Source organism: Dicentrarchus labrax, unplaced genomic scaffold (assembly GCF_905237075.1).
Source record: "Dicentrarchus labrax unplaced genomic scaffold, dlabrax2021, whole genome shotgun sequence".
NCBI lineage: Eukaryota > Metazoa > Chordata > Actinopteri > Moronidae > Dicentrarchus > Dicentrarchus labrax.
This window is the reverse complement of record NW_026136711.1, coordinates 7,982,162-8,003,766: the sequence shown is the minus strand read 5'-3', so window position 1 is coordinate 8,003,766 and position 21,605 is coordinate 7,982,162. Positions and strand designations below refer to the sequence as shown.

Genomic DNA, 21,605 nt, shown 5'->3' with positions numbered 1-21,605 from the left:
AACCAGCCACTCTGGTATCCAGAGGTATATCATGCGGTGCATCCCCTTTCTTCACATTCCATAGCTTGGAAACTGATCATCTCAACATCCACTGGAAGTGTTTTCCTTCAGTGGGAACACATGGAAAAGCCAGCAGCCAAGCCACAATCGCTGTGGGCAATCTGGCTATAAACGCAGGCCTTTACCACGACTGGAAAAGCACACATCTCCCACTTGTTTCTAAGACTGTGCGCTCTGATTTGCTACATACTTTAGGCTGTGCTGTTAGAGCCCTTTGAAAGCACAGGTGATATTTCACTGTGAGAAAACATAACCCAACTCAGGCAACTATTGATTGCTTTTCCTTGGTCAACGGTGGAGAGATGACAGCAAAGGAGAGGAGTGAAACGGGGAGTGATATGCAACAAAGGCAATTCAGTTAGTGACTTAATCCCCTAGGCCACTGCAACTCAAGTACCTGTTTATCGACTGGTCGCTTTTATTGTATAACACTTGTTCTTGTAATTTATGTGCACAAATGAACCGGGGTAAAGCAATGAGGTTAGGCAAACTGTGCTTTTAATTAAATGCAATCTCTCTGAAGCCATTTACAGTTAGGGTTAGGGTTAGGATAGGGGAACTGAACCCGACCCCCTGCAAAGCTGGGGTTAGGGTTAAAGTTAGGGATAGGATTTGGGGGTTAGGGTTAATGTATGTTTCTATGCACTGTGTTTGATATGAAACACACATCCGCATGCGTAAATCAAGTAAAGACCTATCATTCAGCTCTCCGCCAGAACAAATTAGTCTCAATTGGTCATGCCACAGTGCTATTAGCTAAGAGCAGGAGCTATGAGCCCTGAGAGTCGCTTCAATCCGAGGTTAAAATAATCTTCTTCACAAGGAAATATGTCTGTCAGTCTCTACAGACCCAAATTACACATTGTGTAACTTGTAATAGGTGAGTTTCAAATGATTTCTCTGTTAAGCTGGCCCACAATTACAGCATAAGCCTGATTCCATCCCAAGGGAAACTCAATCTTCTAGCCTAATGTTCACTACAGCCGGAGCTTGTTGTAATTGTGGGATATTCTCTTGTTGCAGACTTGTAGGAGCTACAGTTCTGCAGCCTTGTTGTAACAGTGAAACTAACCAAATATGACACACCGACGTTCACAATGTACAGCGTCTCCGGAACGCCTGTTATGTCTGCTGACAGTAATTGTGGTAATAATCGAAAGAGACAGAGCGAGCACCAGCAGAATAATCCCCCACAGCTTTTCCCTGCCACATGTTACCGGGCCTTATGGCAACCTGTTGACACCAATCCCAGAGACCCAGTGGGCCAGTGCTGGGCACGCATAAACAGCCTGTAATCCGCCTCGCACACTGGCTGAACCACGCATCATGTCACTGGGCAGGGAGAGGCAGAGGGTGGTCCTATACGGGCTAGATAATCACGTTCACATCCAGGGCAGGGGTCGAGCATTTTCCATTCCATTCGTTGTTTGCTCCATAAAATGTCAGAAAATAGTAAAAAAAAATTATCAGTGTTTCCCAAAGCCCAACGTGATGTCCTCAAATGTCTTGTTTTGTCCACAACCCAAAGATATTCAGTTTACTGTCATAGAGGACTGAAGAAGCTAAAATCTGAGAATTTGGAAATTTTTTCTCGAAAAATGCCTTCATGACTTAAAAATGATTAACTGATTATCAAAATAGTTAGCATTTAAATGAATAGTTGACAACTACTCCCTTAACCGACTAATCATTGCAGCTGTATTTTTTTATTGTTTAGTGTGGTTTCTTTGGTCAGATGCAAAAAATGCTACGTTACCGAGGATGTCTGTTTGGTGTGGCAAACCTCATGTTACTTTATTATTAAGCAGGCATTATTCACACAGCCACACAAGGTTACTGGGAAATTTAGGCTGCTTTAAGCATTTCAACTTACAAAGCTTTTTAGGTGAGGACTGTGTCACATTGTCAGGAATGAGTCTAGGAAGAGAAAACAAACACAAAATGCCAGGCCTTATCTGTAGACAGCAGCCATTCCTCATGCTTACAAAGTTTAGCATGAAAAAATGAAGCCTGTACCGATGTTATTCAGACAAATCTGAGGGCTGGATTATCCGCCTACGCTGAGCATACAGTATGTGAAATAAGACACCATTCTCGCAGCCTGATTGACTGAGTCACATAAAAGTCACTTCTCCAAACACAATGACGACGAGTCACATTCAAAGATGAATAGAAAATGTCACGCGCTAGCATCGATGAGTCAGTCTTAGACTTGGATTGCGTTCAACCTCTGCAAACTCCAATCAGAACCACGATCCTGCAGTGGAGTCTCTTCGGTGAGATAATGAATGACGGGCCGGCAGAATGAGCCTCTGTCCCGCCAGGCTGGGCTTTATACCTTCATAACGCCTTTGAAACGGAACGCTGAGATGACTCATCAGACGCTTGTCACAGCTTCCCGGCTCCCTCTCGCCCGCTCTGAATGCTGCTCCTGAAAACTCCTCTCATGGGCCCATGATTTATTTAACACATGCTGATGTATTTTGCATTAAAACAGCCTAAATGCTTCAATGCACTTCACTGGTGGGAAAAAGCTCCTGCAGCAGAGATTTGGATGTGTTATTCTCTTTTTGCATCATCAGTTTTGTTTCGCTGAGGACGGTGGGATTGTGGATTCAAAGTGGGCAGGAAGCGTTTTTAGTAAGTGTTGGACAAGAAAACAAATTTCCCCTTTCCTGACAGCTGTGATATACGGAGTCTGAAATCATTAAAAAGGTACACTCAGGAGACAACACGAGAATTCTCATGAGCGTCAAACAACAACAGCAGAGCCCATTTTAATTCATAACCACAGAGGATTTCATCATTGTAGAATTATCTGATACCAAGCAGCTTAATGCTGCATAATCTACCCAACCTGAAAATCCTGCCCCTGAGGACACAAACCAAGAACTGAAAAAAAAAAAACAGATCTGCCCTCAGAGGTGGAATTATATCCACCAAGATCACACAAGTCACACATAATCCTGCACTGCGGGCCAGAGCCCCAAACTCATTATTGATGAATTAATGTGTGCTTTGCTAAAAACCGATTAAACTGTATTAAGATATGCACGATGAAGAGAAATGTTGTAAGGCGGGGGACCGACTGCTGGTGACCCTCCATCTCATTTGCAGTAATGGGGAGTATGGCACAGGATGGCCCATCCACTTTGTAAGTGGAGTGTTGTCTAGGTCAGCAGAGAGTGGCCTGATGTAATGAACTATTCCTGGTTCTGTTTTAAAGGATCAATACAGATTCATCACATGGCCCGTCCTGTGCTCAGCAAAAGAGCACAAAGAACCAGGGATGCAGCAAAAAAAGACAACTAACAAACCACAATCAATGCCTCCCGCTCGCAGTCTGCAAAGCTTGGAGGACACAGAGAGAGAGGGAGGGAGGGAGGGAAGGAGGGATGGGAAGGGAGAGACAGAAAGGACAACAACAACAGTCCGGGCACTGTCTGAGAAGTTGATATGTCCCTTCAGCCCTAGTTTGCAGCGAGCTGTGGGTGTCCTCCAGCACAAACATCAGCTGCCATGACATCAGACTACAGGAGAGAGATGGGAAGAGGGGATGGGTGGGTGGTGGGTGGAGGGGGGAGACATGCCAGTGCAGCTGCTGCAGTCATCTCTGCCAGACACCTGCCTGGGCGGCGGGTGTAAACAGAGCAGCCCACAGCCCTCTCTCTCCTCTCCTATTCTCACCTCACACACACACAAACACACGCACACAAGCATGCACGCACACACGCACACGCACACGCACACACACACACACACACACACACACACACACACACACACACACACACACACGCCAAAAGCAGTGTAATGCAGGCAGATGACATTAGAAAAATAAACATAAAAGAGCAGAAGCATGAGAAGTTGGAGAAGCAGCCCTACCGGCAGACAGAGACAGCGAGCAGCCCGGGACTCGGTCGACAGTGGTGGGATGAAAGCGAGGGACCATCCTTACACATTCACCTCCAGCTTCAGAGAGAGAGAGAGATGGCTCGGGCCCTCTCCACCCCTCTCCCGTCTGCCTCCTATGCTCTGAGTCTCTCTCTCATTACCCCCACCCCACCCTCTGTCACTCTCTCCACACGACTCTCAGCCCCTCCCCTCTTCACTCACTCTCTCTCTCGCTTTCTCTCTCTCTCTCCACCTCCCCCCCCTCTCGGTGGAGCTGAGTGTCCAGCCTGATGCAGCCCCGGCGAGTCCTTCCCTCCACCGGCAGTGCTGCAAGGTCAAGGTTTTGTTTCTGTGCCGAGTCCTCTGCAGTCACTGAAACCCTGAGAGTGTGCTGGTTTCCGACTCGGTCATTTGGGTGAAGGTGTGGTAAATAATGAGATGGGCTGCTTTGAGTTTGATTGCAGGGAAAATGACTTATTTGGCAGTAAAGTGGAAAATTAAAAAAAAGAGGGTGAATTATGACTGTGACAAACAAGCACCAGCACGCACTAAAATCAATCAGGCTTTCTGAGAAAAGGTTCACTTTCTGCTTTGGTTCTTCATTAAAAGGCCCTTCAGATAACAGGAGATTGATTCTACCTTGGTTCAGGGATTAAGGATTTAAGCGCAAACGGTGGTGATTGTAAGTTTTTGATATGATTGCCAAAATAAAAAGTTAAATGTCTTCTAAATACAGGCAGTAGTATACTGTATAGTATACTGTCTAACTTTGTCTAAATGAAATACTGCTCTGATTCAAACCAGGAGGCCTCTTGTCGGACAACTGCAGTTTGTTCTCCTCCATAAAAAACACTAAATATGTGTTCTGTTGTTTCACCCAAAATGACCTGCTATGATGAGCGTTTTCTGATGTGTTAAAACTCTTTGGGACAAGGTTAGGGAAATACCACCATCATGGTTTCAAAGATGTTGACTGTTAAGAGGGACAAGAACTGCAGCCTCCATTGTTGAAGTCAGATTGTTTGTAGGCCCAACCATCCGCCTTGACCTCAGCCCCAATGAGACCTTCTGTGGAGAGCTCAGTCACACAAGCACATTGGGAAATTCTGCACCAACTAATTCAACTGAATTTCTTTTATCAGTAGATTTGTTTAAATGTAGTAAATTCCGACCTCTGTGCTGTTGGACTGCAAACCACTGTGAAAGTACTGACCAAAGACAGTCCATGATGGAGGAAGATATTGTAGCTGTGGGGCTAAACAATAATTGTGTTTTTGTTAAAAGATTTTTTCTGCTTTTCTTTACTCCAAAGCCCCTTCATCGAGATATAAAATTTATAGAAGAATCATTTAGAATCATTTTAGTTTGTATTATTCTTTCATTTTTTTTAGCAAAAACATGAAAAACTAAATTCCCATCAGCCTCAGCTGTAATATGCAAATGTTAGCATGCTAACAGACTCAACTGGTAAACATAATACTGTACCTGCTAAACATGAGCATATTATTCCAGTTTCTGGTTCGGGAGGCAGACACCCTCTCCACATTCAAGAGTAGGCTTAAGACATTCCTCTTTGATAAAGCTTATAGTTAGGGCTGGATCAGGTGAGTCCTGAACCATCCCTTAGTTATGCTGCTATAGGCCTAGACTATCGGGGGATTTCCCATGGTGCACTGAGCTCCTCTCTTCCTCTCTCTTTCTGCACTCATTCATGTCCCATTAATGCATGTTACTAACTTCACTTCTTCCCCGGAGTTCTTGTGCTTTCTCGTCTCGCAGGTTCTCATGGATCCTGGTGGAGCCTCCTGCCATGGTCCTGCTTGACTGCCATTGCCAATACTGTTGTTGCTGTGCACCTGTCTGTCTGTCTGTCTGTCTGTCTGTCTGTCTGTCTCTCTCTCTCTCTCTCACCCCAACTGGTCGAGACAGACGAAGGATCTGTCCTAGGTTTCTGCCTTTTAACAGACAGTTTTTCCTTGCCCTTGTCGCCTAGTGCTTGCTCATGGTGGTACTGTTGGGTCTCTGTAATTAATGTTATAAAGAGTTCGGTCTAGACCTGCTCTATTTGAAAAGTGTCCTGAGATAACTTCTGTTATGAATTGGCGCTATACAAATAAAATTGAACTGAATTGAACTGAATTGAATTAGCATTGCCACTTATCGCTGTTGGTATGCTGATGTTTTATTTAGCTTAAAGCTCACAGCTGTGCCTAAGTACAGCCACACAGCTTCTAGCATGCCTTTTATCTCTTATTCATGTTTCCATTAACATGCTAAAGCTAAAGTTTACAAATATTAAAGGTTATCTATACTGAAGCAGCCAATCAAGAACTTATAAAGGTACAAGTAAATAAGATTACAAATCCAGACATTCAACGACAACTTTTGACAGCTTTGGTACTCGGGGAGGCCCACATTGGTCGGCACCAAACAAGTACTAAGGTTATACTGATATTGAGGTCTATGTGGCTCCTATAGCCGACTGAGAGACACTGCTACAACAACACAGCAGCACAGCATTGATATGAAGGTCCAAGGAATTCTTCTTTGCTAAAAATTGTCATGTCGTGATCTTACACATTGTTGAAACTGTCAAACCGGGCTGAAAAACAAGCCGACGATCAAGCACACAGACCTGAATCTGACAATGGAGGGAAGCTGAACCGAGCACACAGAGAATAGCATTCTTTGTCTCAGAGGATAAGACTTACTGTTGCGCCTGTAACCTGCAGCTGGCATGGAGCGGCATTAATATCCTGAGCGAGCCTCTCTATCCACCTGGGAGGAAGTTTGCCAGGGGTCGTGCCACTTTCTAACCCTGGCACTCACAGGCCTGTCGCCACGGTGACTGATGTGGTAGCACGATGGTCGGCGGTGCCAGGAGGAACAAACAGAGACAGAGGGAGAGAGTGGAGACTAGTTGCTGTGCTCTTACCGCTGGGCCTATAGGATTACTGGTAATGGGATTTCCCACTAATGGCTGCTTCTGACAGGTGGCGTCCCCGTTTAGCTCAAGTTCAGCTTTGGCTATAAAAACATTGCTGAGGTTTAAAACTTTCCTAACTGGTCTCAGTGCTGTGAATAATACCCATCTTAGCAAGCTGTTCATATCAGTGTTGAAAGTCTTTTTCTCAACAAGGAGCACAAAAATAGCCCCAGAAGCTTCAGGTGCTTTCACTTTTTGCAAATGTGATAAAACCTTAAAGTAAGGCAGATTAATTAAGTCTTCTCAAGATTACTGTATCCAGTAGCATTGTTGTAAACAAGTAAAATTGTGTGAAGATAAAATGAGCTGTTAAAAACACATTCTAGACAAAAGGCTTGTTTAAAAAAAAAAAAAGTTAGACTCTAAAAGACCCAATCAGTGGCCTGAGCTAAAACATTCATTGTTGATTGGAGAGGTCCACTTTCTGAACAATTCTGCAGAGCTTTCAGGCACATCGCATGGCCTTCATCAGTGAATGACATGTGCTCTGAGCAAACAAATTTTACCAGCATTAACATAAAAAGGTTAAGTTTACTTGTTTTCTGGTGTTAGTCCCTGTCTTGAAAGACCTGTCAATCAATTTGATAGTGGTGAAAGCTTCCAATATTGTGTTTTAAAGGGTTGTTTCAGTTGTTTAATGCTGCTCTTCCAACTATTTGGGGGCACTTGCAAGAGACAAATTAGACCAAGACTCAAAGTCATCAGTCAAACACGAGGCATTATATAATTGTATAATGAAGTAGTAGTAGAAGGGCTTCCCGTGAGTAATTAATTTACTAATTCATTATAATTAATTTGACTTTGACATGTGATGATTCCCATAGAAAGTAAAGCAAATTTTTTGTGTGATGAGATCACAAACAAAGTCAATGCAAAGACACGAACAGACAAAAATTGACTTTTATTCGCCATCTGTGTGCACCCAGAGCTCTGTGCTTCTGCTCCATATTCATACAGAGACCGGGCAAAAAGGACATTACTTGGACAAGTGTAAGCCAGCAAGTTGGACTGCCTGCGAAGTGCTGAGAATATGTGTCTGTTATCAGTTTTACTTCACTATGAACCAAATGAGCATATAGCCCTGACCTTTCCAGACTCAATAAAGAAAGCATTTTAAAAGTTGTATGCTTGTCATCTTGTGGACAAAGTATGAATTGAGACTTTTTATAAATTGGTATTGTGATGTACTTATTTCTGCATCATTTTGATCTGTTTATTGCAATTAAATCACAGCTGTACCCGCGTTACTGACGTACGTAAATGCAAATAATCCTGCGAGTGAACCCACAGTAAAATCAGTGGACTGTGCCTTTAAATTTTGTCTGCATTTGATCATAACTGTGCTTCTGACACTAAACAAGAATTATTGATTGCAGTAAACAGAGTGCTGTAACCTTCCTAAAAATGATAATCTTAGTTCACTATCTAAAACAACTGCCTATGTTTTAATAACTAGTCACTTACTAACATACAGATGCAAATTGACAATTCTCTGATGTTAACTGATATAATGGCCGCACCTTTCAAAAACAGGACAGTGTGGGTGCCCGGTTAGCTCAGTCGGTAGAGCTGGTGACCCATGTACCGAGGCTGCAGCGGCCCAGGGTTCGGATCCGACCTGCGGCCCTTTGCTGCGTGTCATCCCCTCTCTCTGCCCCCCTTTCCTGTCTATCTTCAGCTGTCCTATCAAATAAAGGCAATAAAAGGCCAAAAAAAAAAAAAACCTTTAAAAAAACAGGACAGTGTGACTGAGCAGAACAGCTGCCCGATGATGATAACAGCTCGTCGCTATCTGTTCTAGACACTAATTATGAGCATCCAGCAACAGTGGGTTTGAACCCTGCAGCCACTGCTGGCCTCACTGGATTGATCTGGGGTTAAAGCACCTCGCTCGAGAGCATCTGAACAGTGGTTTCTGTGGTCGCACCACTTCCAGCAGGACACGGATGCCATGGGGGAAACCCCTCAAGAGTGGCTCTGACATTTCTGCATCGCCTCGTCTCTCCTCACCTGCACCTCTCTCGTGCAAATTCAATAAAATACACACTGTGTATGCTTCCACTGGTAAGTCAGAGCCAGGAAGGGCAGGAATACAAGGGAGAGTGAGGGAGGCAAGGCGTGAAACAGAAAGACAACAATAGCTGGAGGCGCGTCATAATGTAATGATGCTAATGAGGATAAAGCAGCTTGTTACCTTTTCTCCATAAGCCTCTGAAAGCAGGACAGCCTGTGACATGACAGGGATCAGCAGCACTGGTTCACACACTGCAACATGAGGCAGTTTGTGAGGATGTTACAGTTATGGGAAACTTTTGGCCATTAAATGAAAAATAATAAAAGGAATGAAACCTTTAAAAGGGCAGAAAGGAATAAGAACAGAAATGAAGAAAGTTCCTTCTGGTTTTAAGGTGGTGGTGTATGCTTTACACCAGAGAGGCATTTCCAAAATATTTGCACAAAAAAATTCTTTCAGTGAACGCTGAACATGCTCATTAAAGGGTATTTTCTGAGATTCTGCATTCCTCCTTGAATGGTCATCAATATCACTAGAGTTTGGCACCCCATTACAGCTGAAAATTCCTGCCCGGAGTGGATTCATGTCAGCCTCAGATAAACTACACACTCCCATGACACTTCACAACATCTAAATCAATATATCAGACTGCGGTTAATGAGTCACTGTGTGAAAAGAAGAAGCTCCCGGTCACCTTCTTTTGTGTTGTAAAAGTTGTAAAGCGACTTTGATTTTAGAGGGAAAGAGATTAGAGCTGCTCGGCCGAGGAAAGATTCTGCTTTCAGTGCTTATTGGTGTTGGTCTGAGAGAAATAGTGAGCGAATGAATGCTGGAGCTTAAAGAGTGAGACGTAGAGAAAGACAGTGACAATTCAAAAGAGTAAAGAAGGAATTTAATAAAGCTCAGTGTGTCAAAACTACTACTACTGTTACTGCAAGGCAATCATTTCCACTGGGGATGTGGGCCGTATGTCCACCTCACTCAGAGTTCCACTTTGATTTGTGTTTTTTCAGGCTGTCCATCTGCATGTTGTTGTTATTTAATGGATATCATTGATTTTGGCCTCATAATGCATTTGGTCGCGTGTGTGTGTGTCTGTGTTTATAGCTGCTAATCTCACACACTACTGGATACATCAGCCTAACATTTCTTGTGCACATTTATGACTGTATGCTTAAGGACCTCTTGTGGTTGCGTGATTGACAATTTTTGAAAAAAACTATTTTATTGACTGCTCTGTTTTATACCGCCATTGACTGCTGACTCCTCACAGGTAGGGGGCGCGAGTGATCAACAACTGCTTCATGTTGGAATCTTGTTTCGGCCAGGGACTTTTGACTGAGCTCTTATAGTTCCTGAAATATGATATGATAATAAGTCACATAGTTTTATAGTTTTTCGTCTGGCTGAAGAGACCTACACCCCTGAGTGCAAGACTGACATGGACAACATGAGAAGAAATGGAGAAAATAACAATACAGAATCTTAAAAAGGGATGGTATAACAATCGGTTTGCATGTGAGGTGCATAAGTACAAGGAACAGAAGGATTTACAATGAGACTTGTTAGACATATTACATAACAGAGGGACAGCCTCGGCCCTTGAGAAGCAGTAGATGTAATAGACTGAATGTTTGAACTGATCAATGCCGGATTAACAACCAGACAAAGTGGGCAACTCCCACGGGGCTCCAGAAGCCCCAGGTTAACAGTCTGGTATTTAGTTTGTGGTGATTTTATTGATTGCTGCTAACTGTAGCCGCCGTCAGCTGCTTGCCACAGTTAGCCACACAGCTAGCGGCCGTATTAGCTAGCAGACTCTGCCAGGACTGGGAGCTCGGAGCACTTGGAAGTGTTACGCACAGGAGGCAGCGGCTTTTTACCGTCAGTCACTGCACGAGGAAAATCTGTTGGAACAATTTATGTGCTTCGGTGTACTTTCCAATAAATATAACTTTGCACAGGATGTGCAACAAATAAGAGAGAGTCCTGCTAAGCTAAACTTTATCCAGATAGAGGAGGACTTCCATCCTAATCTCTCTACAACTTTATACAGCTAACTTAACATGACAAACAGCTTGTAGTGTGAATCTCCAAGTCACATACACTGAGAATGGAGGAGACATTTTCTTTCTTTTGAAAACATGTGCATATCCATATAGGTTTTCCAGAACAAAGGAAACAACTAACTTTCTATCTAACGATATTGGACACAAATTGTCATTCATATTATTTTGAGTATTTTCACATGTCTGTCAAATGTTTTCTATGTGAATAGCCAACTCAGTCATCCGTGTGTCATCTATGTTTCAAAAAAACCATTTGTATAAGAATACAATCCACAGAGTGGGAGGACAGGGCACCAGCAGCTCATTCCTGCCCCCAAGTGATTTAATTGGCTGTGTAACTGTTGGACTAAATGACTAACAGATAATAAATAGAACTGGCAGATTGGTCTTTTTGTTAATTCAAGTATTCCTTTACGTCATTTCAGTCTTATGTACTTAGTAGTTTGTTTAGAACTTTGCTGAGTGATGTAATCATTTTTTCCTTAATATTCACGCTTTCTTTTCTTCTAATGCAATATATACAGTATATAGTGATAATATTGAAGGAGTATATAAAGTATATAAAAATGTAAAAAATCTAATAAGCAGCGAAGGACCAGTCATGAGATACTCTGTCCTCTCTCTGTGGTTGTTCAGTTTTCAGTGTATTTTTCTGGCTGTGACGATATCTGGCCAGTAGAGGGCAGCATTATTCCAGTCTTCAGGCTTTGAAGCTCAGGCGCATGAAGAGCACTCTGATAATCAGAGCCAACAATATGATCAAAATTAGGTGAAAAACCAGCGGATATCTGGCACATCTGACTCTCACATCTTCCAGAAAGAACACCTGACACCTCTCACTTCACACATGTCCTTCTCCTCAGGCTTAGGACATATTGGCTGATGTAATCCTCAGGCCTGTGCTAGAAATTATAATTGGGGTGAAGAGGCTTGCATTCAGATGAGGCGGAATAGATAGATTTTTTTTTTCTCTCTTTTGACCAAAGCATTGTCTCCCGTAATTCTGAAGTTTCTCTTTCTTCTCCCACCAATTATAGCCGGGCACACTGAGTGAGGGGGAGGAGAGAGGACGGGCCATCTCCATCAGCCTGCTAACCACTCAGGGGAGCTCATTAGAGCAGCCCGCAGCCCAGAGGCTCGGTGTTGTGTTGGCACTACTTCTGACACCGCGTCAGTACCATCGCCTTCAACGCCACTACGAGAAAGGGCCCGAGCGGGAGAGCGAGAGCAGCTTTCAACTGCGTCTCCTGACAGCCTGTCACAACACTGATGTGTCCAGATGTAATGTGTAACTACTGGTCTAAAAGCAATGTTGATGCGAGCCTTCCTGGATCCTCTAATTGAATCAAGGTTTTTTGTTTCAGAGAATAAAGCGGCTCAGGCTGATAGTGGCTACCTAAATCTCATAGATGCTTCACACGCAGCAGGTTGATGTAATCACTCTGGCACCGACAGAAATAAAATGTTGCCTCCTCAGAAGAACACCCCTGCGCACCCTGTACAGATTCAAACAGCCGCTCTACAGCAGCCCGAATCTGAGGCCGATCCTTGACAGTGAAATCCTGCCTTCCTGACGCCTGTGATGTCAGCCTCCGCCGGGAGAAGACGTAGTCTCTGCTACGCCAGGGCTTTTGTCAAAACATTTAGGCATATGCTCTCTCATATGTGTCCTAACAGCAGGCTCTGTGCTGCTGGATCCAGAGCTCAGCCCCTCATCACATGGCAGCCCCTCTTTCACTTCAGGAAGAGGTTTGCGCCAGGGACAGCTCACATGGCGAGCATTGAAGCATGGTGTACAAAGAGCTGGCGTGCCACGGTGCCTACTTTGCGAGATGCAGCGGTGGATGACTACAGTAGGTGCTGGATAGGGTCCACTGACTCACCGAGGCAACAGACGGCAGATGTTTGTGTGCACAGGCAGAGCTGGATTTAATGAGTGTTTACTGTCTTGATGCGGAGAGATGTTGGCCACGTCCTGCTGTCGGGCTGCTGAGTGCCACCTCATGGGCCAGACATGAAGCCTGACTTGAAGGATAAATCAGCTTTATTACAACCTGGGTCTTGCAGGGTTCTACCATCTTTTCTATTAGTAATAACTCTGTGCGTGTTAAATGATGAGATCTGGCAGCACGGCAGCAATGTTAAAAAGAAGTCAGATGGAGACTGTCTGACTCTTTCAAACAAAGGTCTAAGTTAACTGATGGTACCTGGTGGAGAAAGCAAAGGAATATGGTAAAATGGTATCTGTCGGTTGTGAATATTAACTGCTGTGCAAAGTAGGAGTCTTACCAATATTTCCACTGTGCTCACTTTCTGTTCCAAATAAAACGGTTTAATAATATGGCTACAGTGTTGCTTTGTTGAAAACATGTCTGATCCTAACCCTAACCCTGCTTATATTTTTCACCACATCTGACTTTATGCTAGTGATGTTGCAGTGTTTCTAGCTTCAGTTAGTGCAGTTAAGCAAGGGCTGCAACCAACAGTCCTTTAATTGATTAGTGAATCGACAGACATCAAGTCAACAGCTTAAAGGGCTGGCGTGTAGGATTTAGTGGTGTCTAGTGGTCAAGTTGGTAATAAGAACAAGCTGTGAAGTATGTAGGAGAAACTACGGTGGCCATGAAACTTGCAACAAACACAGAAGGCCCTACGTAGTGTTTGGTTTGTCTGTTCTGGGCTACTGTAGAAAGATGGCGGCTCAAGTCAATGGACCCGCTCCCTCTGTAGATAAAGCTCATTCTAAGGTAACAAAAACACAATGATTTCTATATTCAGGTGAAATATACCTATGAATATTATATTCCATTTCTGCCAGTAGACCCTCCTAAATGTTACACACTGGACCTTTTAGTCATTTTTCAAGCCAAATGACCAAACATGACCTAGTTTCAGCATGATACGTGAGGATTTGTTGGTTTTCTTGGTGAATATCTGTGAAAATTTGAAGATGTCACCTTGGGGATTTGGGAAACTAATCTGCAGATCTGCAGGTATTTCCAGAATCTTCAAAGAACCTCCTCTGGTGGCAAAAATATCCAGTCTCCAAGCTGGAAAATAATCTTCATTTCACAAGTTGTGACTATTTCCTATACAGTTAGACATATAGCAGAATGTTTGAGGATTCAAGAAACATTTTCAGAATAGAAAAATACTTTTTGGCCTTTTGAAAGTTTGTTGAGTAATTTTTTTCCTGATGCTTATCTCTGTTGCTGGTATCTAATGGTAACACATAAGAAGCACAAAACTGGGGCTTCCAGATTTCAGAAAAATACCTTTTTCACAGCAGCCATTTTGACATAGTAGGGTAAACACAGGTACAAATGACACTAATAAAGGTTATGTTCCCTTTAGTGTAAACTGTGTAGGATTCAGTGGCATCTAGTGAAGTTGCAGATTGCAACGAAGTGAATACTGCTCGCTGTGTAAGAAACTGTGGTGGCCATGAAACTTGAAAACCATGAAAACAAGAAACGCCCTATCTACAGCCAGTGTTTGGTTTGTCCATTCTGGGCTTCTTTAGAAACATGGCGATTCAACATAGCGGACTCCATAGAAGAGGACCTCATTCCTCAAACCTCAAACAGCTCATTCTGAGGTAACGAAAACACGATTCGTATTGTCAGGTAATTATATACTAATGAAAACATACCTATGATTATTATATTAAATTTCTGTCAATAGATCAGCCCAAATGATCCACACTGGACCTTTAATTAACACCTCTGTTTACCCTACTAGTTCAGTTCAGTTTTAGCCAAAACTGCATTTCAACCAAACTATAATAACAAGACTCAAGTTGCAAAAAATAAAAGTTTTCTATTCATCCTATCCGCCCTGTCTGAAATGGCTGCCGCTTCCGCTTAACAAACATACAGAACCAACGGTAACAGCTGGTGTTTATTTACAACACATTTCACATGTCAGACTTGAGCACAGATAAAGCTGAGCATCACTGAACAGTTTGCCAGAAAACATTCAACATGGCTTCCTTTAGACCTTGACAAAATTATAAGCTCACAGTCAGATATTAGACAATCTTACGGCACGCCATGCCACACAATACAATACATGATAGCTTTCGACCACTTCCCCAAGAGTATTTCTAGACTTTCAAGGCATTAGTCATTGCAAAACATCCTTCAAACGTGCTGTCTTGGGTGAAAAATACCATGAAAGGCTCACTGACATTTATGATAACTTTCTTGTCAAACAGTGAAAAAGCTGTGAGACGCTGCAAAGCTATGAAATCACTTGAAAAAAGGCAAAGAATTGTTTTGATGGAGAAAGTATTTCTTCAAAGGGAACTCATATTGATACGGTATGAGAACTCATTTCTAGCGAGCAATTCCTGTTGCAGTGACTTGATGGAGGGGATCAGATGAAAGCTGCTGGCATGAAAGAGAAACACAGCAAAGATTGTTAGCAGCTCTTTGAGGAATTGTTGTTCTGAGCCAGAAGAGAACGAGAGAATGAGTGAGGGTAAAGTCTGGTTGAGACAAAGATATTGCAGTAACTGCTGGAAAAGGCCAGTGACAGCCATTATGTCCCTGATGTCCATTATCATTCCAGTTTAGAGGGTAATCTGCTATGAATTTCTAATAGGCCTCGTCTCTCCTGTGTCATCAAACACTTTATCTGCGCGATCCATCAGACAGACACCTCTGTGGGGTGAAGAGGAGACCGCCCACAAAATGGCCTTTATAAACATGCAAACACACACTTACGAAAACATTACAGACCTCCAGTGCGATTACCCACCTGGATCACACTGCTCTTCAATCAAACACAAACGTATAGCTGCATACAGACTCTCCCAGTCTCTGTTATCCAAACCACACCCACGCCCACAGAGTGACATTAAAAGCTAATCAGATGTTAAAAGGCTTTTCATTAGGGCCAGAAGAAGACAGATTGGTGTGTGGGGACCACTGACTGTGCAGCAGCGCTGCCCAGTAATTACCAGTGGTCTACCAGCTGCCCCCCAATCACACTGCCATCTCATCCTACTGCTCATAAAATGTGCTTCCACGCAGCTGTGCACTCACATCTACAGGCTCCATTCACTGTCATGAACCCTTCTTTCCCACTATCTATACAGCCGTTATTTGAATCCTTTTAAGAGGAATGGAAGTCTTTTGGGGTGGGGCAATCTCCTGTTAACCCCTGTTTTAGGTCGACAGTGTGCTAAAATAGATGGGATACAAAGTAACAGTAGTGAATGGAGTTGCTCATACTGATTACCCCCAGGGAATTATCCCCTGAGCCTCGAGAGCTAAACATCTTTCAGTTCAATGTTTTGGTTTTACTGCCTGCAACTTACTGTCGTGGTTCAGTCTCAAGGCTCTCATCAGCCAGTTTGCAGGCATCACATTCTGCCTTGTTCGGTTTTAGTTTTCTTTTGTAAAGCACTTTGTCAAGAAAAGTCATATATAAATATATATGATATATATGACAATATGAAATGACGTTGAAGTTTTTTTGTCTGATGTCATACAGCAGAACACGGTTCACTGCTTTGAACATCAATTTCATTCGTTTAAAATTGTTTTATATAGAAATATTCTAACTAACATGCTGATATTGCTTTTAGCCCAGCCAATTTTTGCTTCTTGCTTATTGTCCCTTACTCCAAATGGTGAATGGACTGTGCTTACATAGCAACATTCTAGTCTTCCAACCACTCAAAACTCTTTACACTACATGCCACATTAACCCATTCACTCACATTCACACAGTGATGGCAAAGGCATCACAAACAGAAACTAATTCCTACACCTACATACAGCATCAGTAGCAATTTGGGGTTCAGTATCTTGCTCAAGGACACTTCGACATGCAGTGGGAGGAGCCGGGGATCGAACCCCCAACCTTCTGATTAGTGGACACAAAATGTGAGGAACACAGGACAGCTATTATTATGCAGAATAGTGTACGTTGTCCTCTAACAACAATCTACTAACTAGCAAACATGTATGGACATGGTGACTGCTAAATTTTGACATGGCTGCAAAGCCTCTATGACCATTTATTCACCGCAGAGGTTAATGTACAGTGCATGTGTGAGCATGGCCCACCAAATATACAATTAGTGGTGCTGTTGTTGTGGATGACTGCAGTCTGGATCAGCAGAAGATGATAAAGGCAGGGAGCAAACACACACACACACACACACACACACACACACACACACACACACACACACACACACACACACACACACACACACACACACACACACACACACACACACACACACACACAGAAATGCCTCCCCTGCCAACTCCAACCTCCTTCTACTGAGTCCTCTCCCTCCTCCCTCCCACCTTCTCAATCTCCTCTGCATTAATTATGACATTGGTAATAAAGGAAAGTGTTTAACGGGGAGGAATTGCAAATGAGCAGGAATTGATTGGGCCTTCTCTCATACTAATTGATTGCAGACTTCAGCAACGAATAATAAAGGAGGAGGAAGAGGAGGAGGCAAGGGAGAGAGGAAGAGAATTGGGGAGAGGGGTTAAAGGCTGGTCTGTCTGAGGAAGGTGGAGAACAGGATAATAAGAGGTCAAAGGGGGTAATAACTTGTTGGCAAATAAAGAGCGATAATTACTTATTAAAGTGCTTTTTGCACAAATAATAATTTGGATTAATTGGCTAGGTGAAACTGGAAGCTGTTAGAACTCTAAACATACAGGTGTTTATCTTGGTGACGGGTCCAGAGGCATAATGACTTCCCATCCCAGCAGCCTCCTCACCGTTTGTTTAAAATCCAAATCACCGCCAACAACATACCTTTCCTCAACAGCAATCTTCATCTCCTGGCTATAAAGTGCAGCTCCTGGCTGATACAATTAAAGGGCAAAAACAAAACCCCGGAGTAAATACTACCAATGATGGATATTTTCCCCACAGTGCTTGGCCAAAGGGCGTGGGTGAGTAGCAGGAGGTGTTCCAGGAGCCATTAGCCCCCCATTGATTAGCTATGGGGCTGCACATTATTAACAACATAGTGTGTGGGCTGGTCTTGGAGTAACAAACCTTCCTTCTGTTTGTCATTTTTAAAGCAATCTCATTGTATTTTCATTATGTGAACAAAATTACAATAATGAAAAACAATATTTCCTCAAAGTTGATTTGATTTAGTTGTGTTTAGTAAACTTTTAATGACCTTTATGTGTTTTCTTGGGCTCAGATTGCCAAAAGCTGCAGTGTGCACAGCAGCACTTTCTAAGACTGGTATAAAATGCCATACAGAGAAATAACATTTACACTGTTTTGATTATAAATCAAAGGCAGAGCCCTTCTAAATCATTTTAAATGAGAAAAAGACCATCTTGTGTTTCGTTCCCCAAACAATCCACTTGAAGTTTGTGGCTTAATGAGTGAAACAGTGATGTTTTTAGGAATTACACATCTGACCGGCCAGATGTTGGCAGCGGTGAACGCTCTGTTCTGTGCTGACATAATGATGAAACCCTCATTCACACCGCATTTGGGTGAAATATCGACACATGTTGTGTTTGGGATTAGTTATGCACACACACGGCCACAATCTGGCGAGTGCTGCTTCCAGCTGTTAGGTGGAATTTAGCAATCCTTTCTGAATTTACAAAGGTGGAGGCGGAACTCTTCCTGAGGAGAAAATAATGGACTTTCAGATGCCATACTGGGAGAAGCACTTTGGAGGAGAAAGGTCATGGTGAATATGGCCAATAGCTTAGATTTTAAGTGGTTGCAGGATCCTGCGAGAGCACTGCTGTGTCTCTAATCCGTCAGAGTGCCATTAGCAGGTGGCACATTGCTGTTATCGGAGTCAGGGAGAAGTCAGGGTGAAGTCAGGGTGAAGTCAGGGTGAAGTCAGGGTGAAGTTAGGCTTCAGTGTGCCACACACAGCAGCCAGGGCCGGGCCGAAGGTGCCCCCCTGGACCACTGACAGCCCAGAGTCAGAGCCTAGCTGGCTGAGATGGAGTGATCCGCGGTGAGGGCCGCTGTGGCCATTAATGTTGGATGAGCTCAGCCTCTCAGAAATGCATAAAAGATGCCGGAGGACCCCAGGTGGCAAATGCGTCCCTGACCTCCCCGGCCACTGTCCGGTCATTATTGACCGAGCCACGGGTCACCACTGATGCTAGGACTGGGCCAATTATAGGACCTGACAGTGATTAAAAAGGACTCAGAGTGCAGCAGTTGCCAGAGCTACGATGACATCTAAGTTATTACGGTGACATTTATTCATTGTTATGGCAATTTAAATCCATTAAAATTCCATCCAAGCATGTATGGAGAGCAATAAAGGGAGATGATATTTCTGTCTAACTGAAACATTATGGCTTAATCTCCCGATACTGCAGAAATAAAAGTCAAAATTTCTTATTGGTGTTGAGTGCTGTATATATGTGCAAAAAAAGGTTCCAAGTTCCAGCTCCTCATTCATAAAGATTCGTATTTACTCAAACTGCAAACTAAAGACAAATAAGCACACTACAAAACTACTGGGAGTCCGGGAAAGAGAGCTCGAATCGAGTTACAGGTGGAAATAAGACACTGCAACGCTGAAATATTTATAACAGCTAATTACAATGCTGGCTCAGTGAGACAACAAGCAACATGAAAGCACTACCTTCTGCAGAGCTTACGGTACCCTCCTGGTGTTCACACTCTCCAAAAAAAAACACAGATTAAATTTTTGCGAGCAGATAGAACTTTTCCCGTGCCTGACCTGCTGTGTCCGTCACCGCAGGGACACACAGTCATTAGCTTTTACATAACCAGACCAGATCTGACAAGCAGCATGAAAATAATTCCTTACATATGGAGGACTAAAAGTGTGAAATTGCAAAGGAATGGCAGCTGAAATAAAATGACCTTGTAATCGATTGAATGCAGATGCCAGCCTCACTGATAGATGTCCCAACACATGAGAGCATGAGAGAGCACAGCATGCAGTTTTCTCAGCAAGTATGAAAAGTCACATGATTTCAGAGCCAGTAAAAGTCTAATAATATCCGTCGTTTCCTTGCATAACTTGCTCAGCTGATTACTAAAGAATCAGACCTGCACTCACCATATGTTTTCAACTCTCCCCTCGTGCTGCTTGCCTCCACGTTCTGTTATAAAAAAAAACTCTCTGCCTACAGCAGAGCAGGAGGCTCGTCCTGAGAGACTGCTGCCGCTTTTTACTGGCTACAGTACAGAGGGAGGTGCTGTCAGAGAGCGCCCGGCCAAACAGCTGACTGACTGCTCTGTTCTGTTTACACAAGGCCCTCTAATTCCACCCCATCTGACTTTACCTTTAAAGTGCAGTCTTGTTGGAAGGCCAGGTCAGTCCTGCTTCATCTGTGCGCAGACAAACCGCCAGCTCTGATCCCTTGTGCCGGGAAGCTAGCACGGCTGGAATAGTCGTCCAGACACCAGACAATTTGTTGTCGAGTTCAGCAGAGATACTGTCCTTCCTCTCCTCGGGGAGGCCGGGAGGACAGGATGCACACAAACAGTCACGTAGGTCACCTCGAACTGGCAGCTTCAACTCCAGTCTGAGTCCCCAACTTGAATAAATAATACCCTGTGCTCCTTTGGCTTGGAGGAGAAATAGCCAGATCAGATTCCCCCAGCCTCTACTGTTTCACTGGCAAACCTTTTTAAAAGGGCCTGCGTGCACTGAGCCCTTGAAAGAGTACAGTCTGCAGTTCAAATAGGGCAGCGTCTGCTGTAAAGCCTGGCTCTTTAAAGAGAATTTATTACAAAACAGCTCCAGCAAAGCAGGTTGAAAAATTCCCTACAGATAGTAAACAGGGGGGAAAACTGCTCTCACACACACACAGATGGGATTGGTATGTAGTCAAGCATTAGTTGGGAGAAAAAACAGAGCAGCAGGGTCAGAGGAGAGCAAGACCTGCATGTGAGCAGAGCAGAGTTATTGAGGTATGACTCCTGTCTTCAGGAATGTACTGCAGGAAGACGACACTGCCGCCTCCTCTCGCTCAGAGAGGAGTGCTATCAAAGGGTCAATCTGTCAGTCTCAACAATAACACTGCGAAAGGCCTTAGGTGTGTAAAGCAGACAGAGAACAGTAGCCATGCTTCCTGGCGCTGCCTGTGCGACGGGGTCCAACGAGAGCGAGACATTCTCAACCAAAGTTCAAACTGTTTTGAGAGATTTCTGTATTGGCGTTTTGGCTGTTCTCACTGGAACCTGAATCTGGTGGCAGGACTGTTTGCTTATGTTGCCAGAGAGACGCCACCGTACGTGACATCTGATCAAACCACACCCACACAGACCTCTGAGCCACTGCCCACATCTCAAATCTGCTCAGCTATTCAGATAGATCTGCAATTATGCCCATTGCTGGAGAAAGTTGACCAATCAGAGCTCTGTATATGGGATGAGGGATGAGTATGTTATCTTCCTACATAGCTAGCTGGCTGCTGAGCTTCATCCATGAAAAAGCCACAGAGAAACTGCGACAAGCGTGGATAAGATCAACGTAGCTTACAGATTGTTGTAAGTTGTTCAGTCGCATGAACAACTACTGTGTCAACTAAAAACTACACAGGTGGGACAAATACATCACTCACTTCTGATA

The 21,605-nt window shown here is 43.6% G+C and overlaps 1 protein-coding gene across 13 annotated transcripts in view; it reads right to left on the bottom strand.

Annotated features, from left to right (window-relative positions):
- iqsec1b (IQ motif and Sec7 domain ArfGEF 1b) overlaps window positions 1-21,605 on the bottom strand; it is a 204,830-nt gene that overhangs the window by 43,283 nt on the left and 139,942 nt on the right. The window contains exon 1 of one of the 13 annotated variants that reach the window (XM_051414947.1): window positions 20,088-20,160. The exons of 10 other annotated variants lie outside the window; for them this stretch is intronic. Coding sequence is in view for 2 of the 3 variants with exons in the window: in XM_051414940.1 (XP_051270900.1) it covers window positions 3,946-4,022 (77 nt within the window). In the remaining variant the exon portion in view is untranslated. Of the gene's footprint in view, window positions 1-3,945; window positions 4,095-6,665; window positions 6,838-20,087; window positions 20,161-21,605 lie in introns of those variants that run through there. 2 more of the 13 variants (XM_051414945.1, XM_051414940.1) reach the window with 2 other exon arrangements.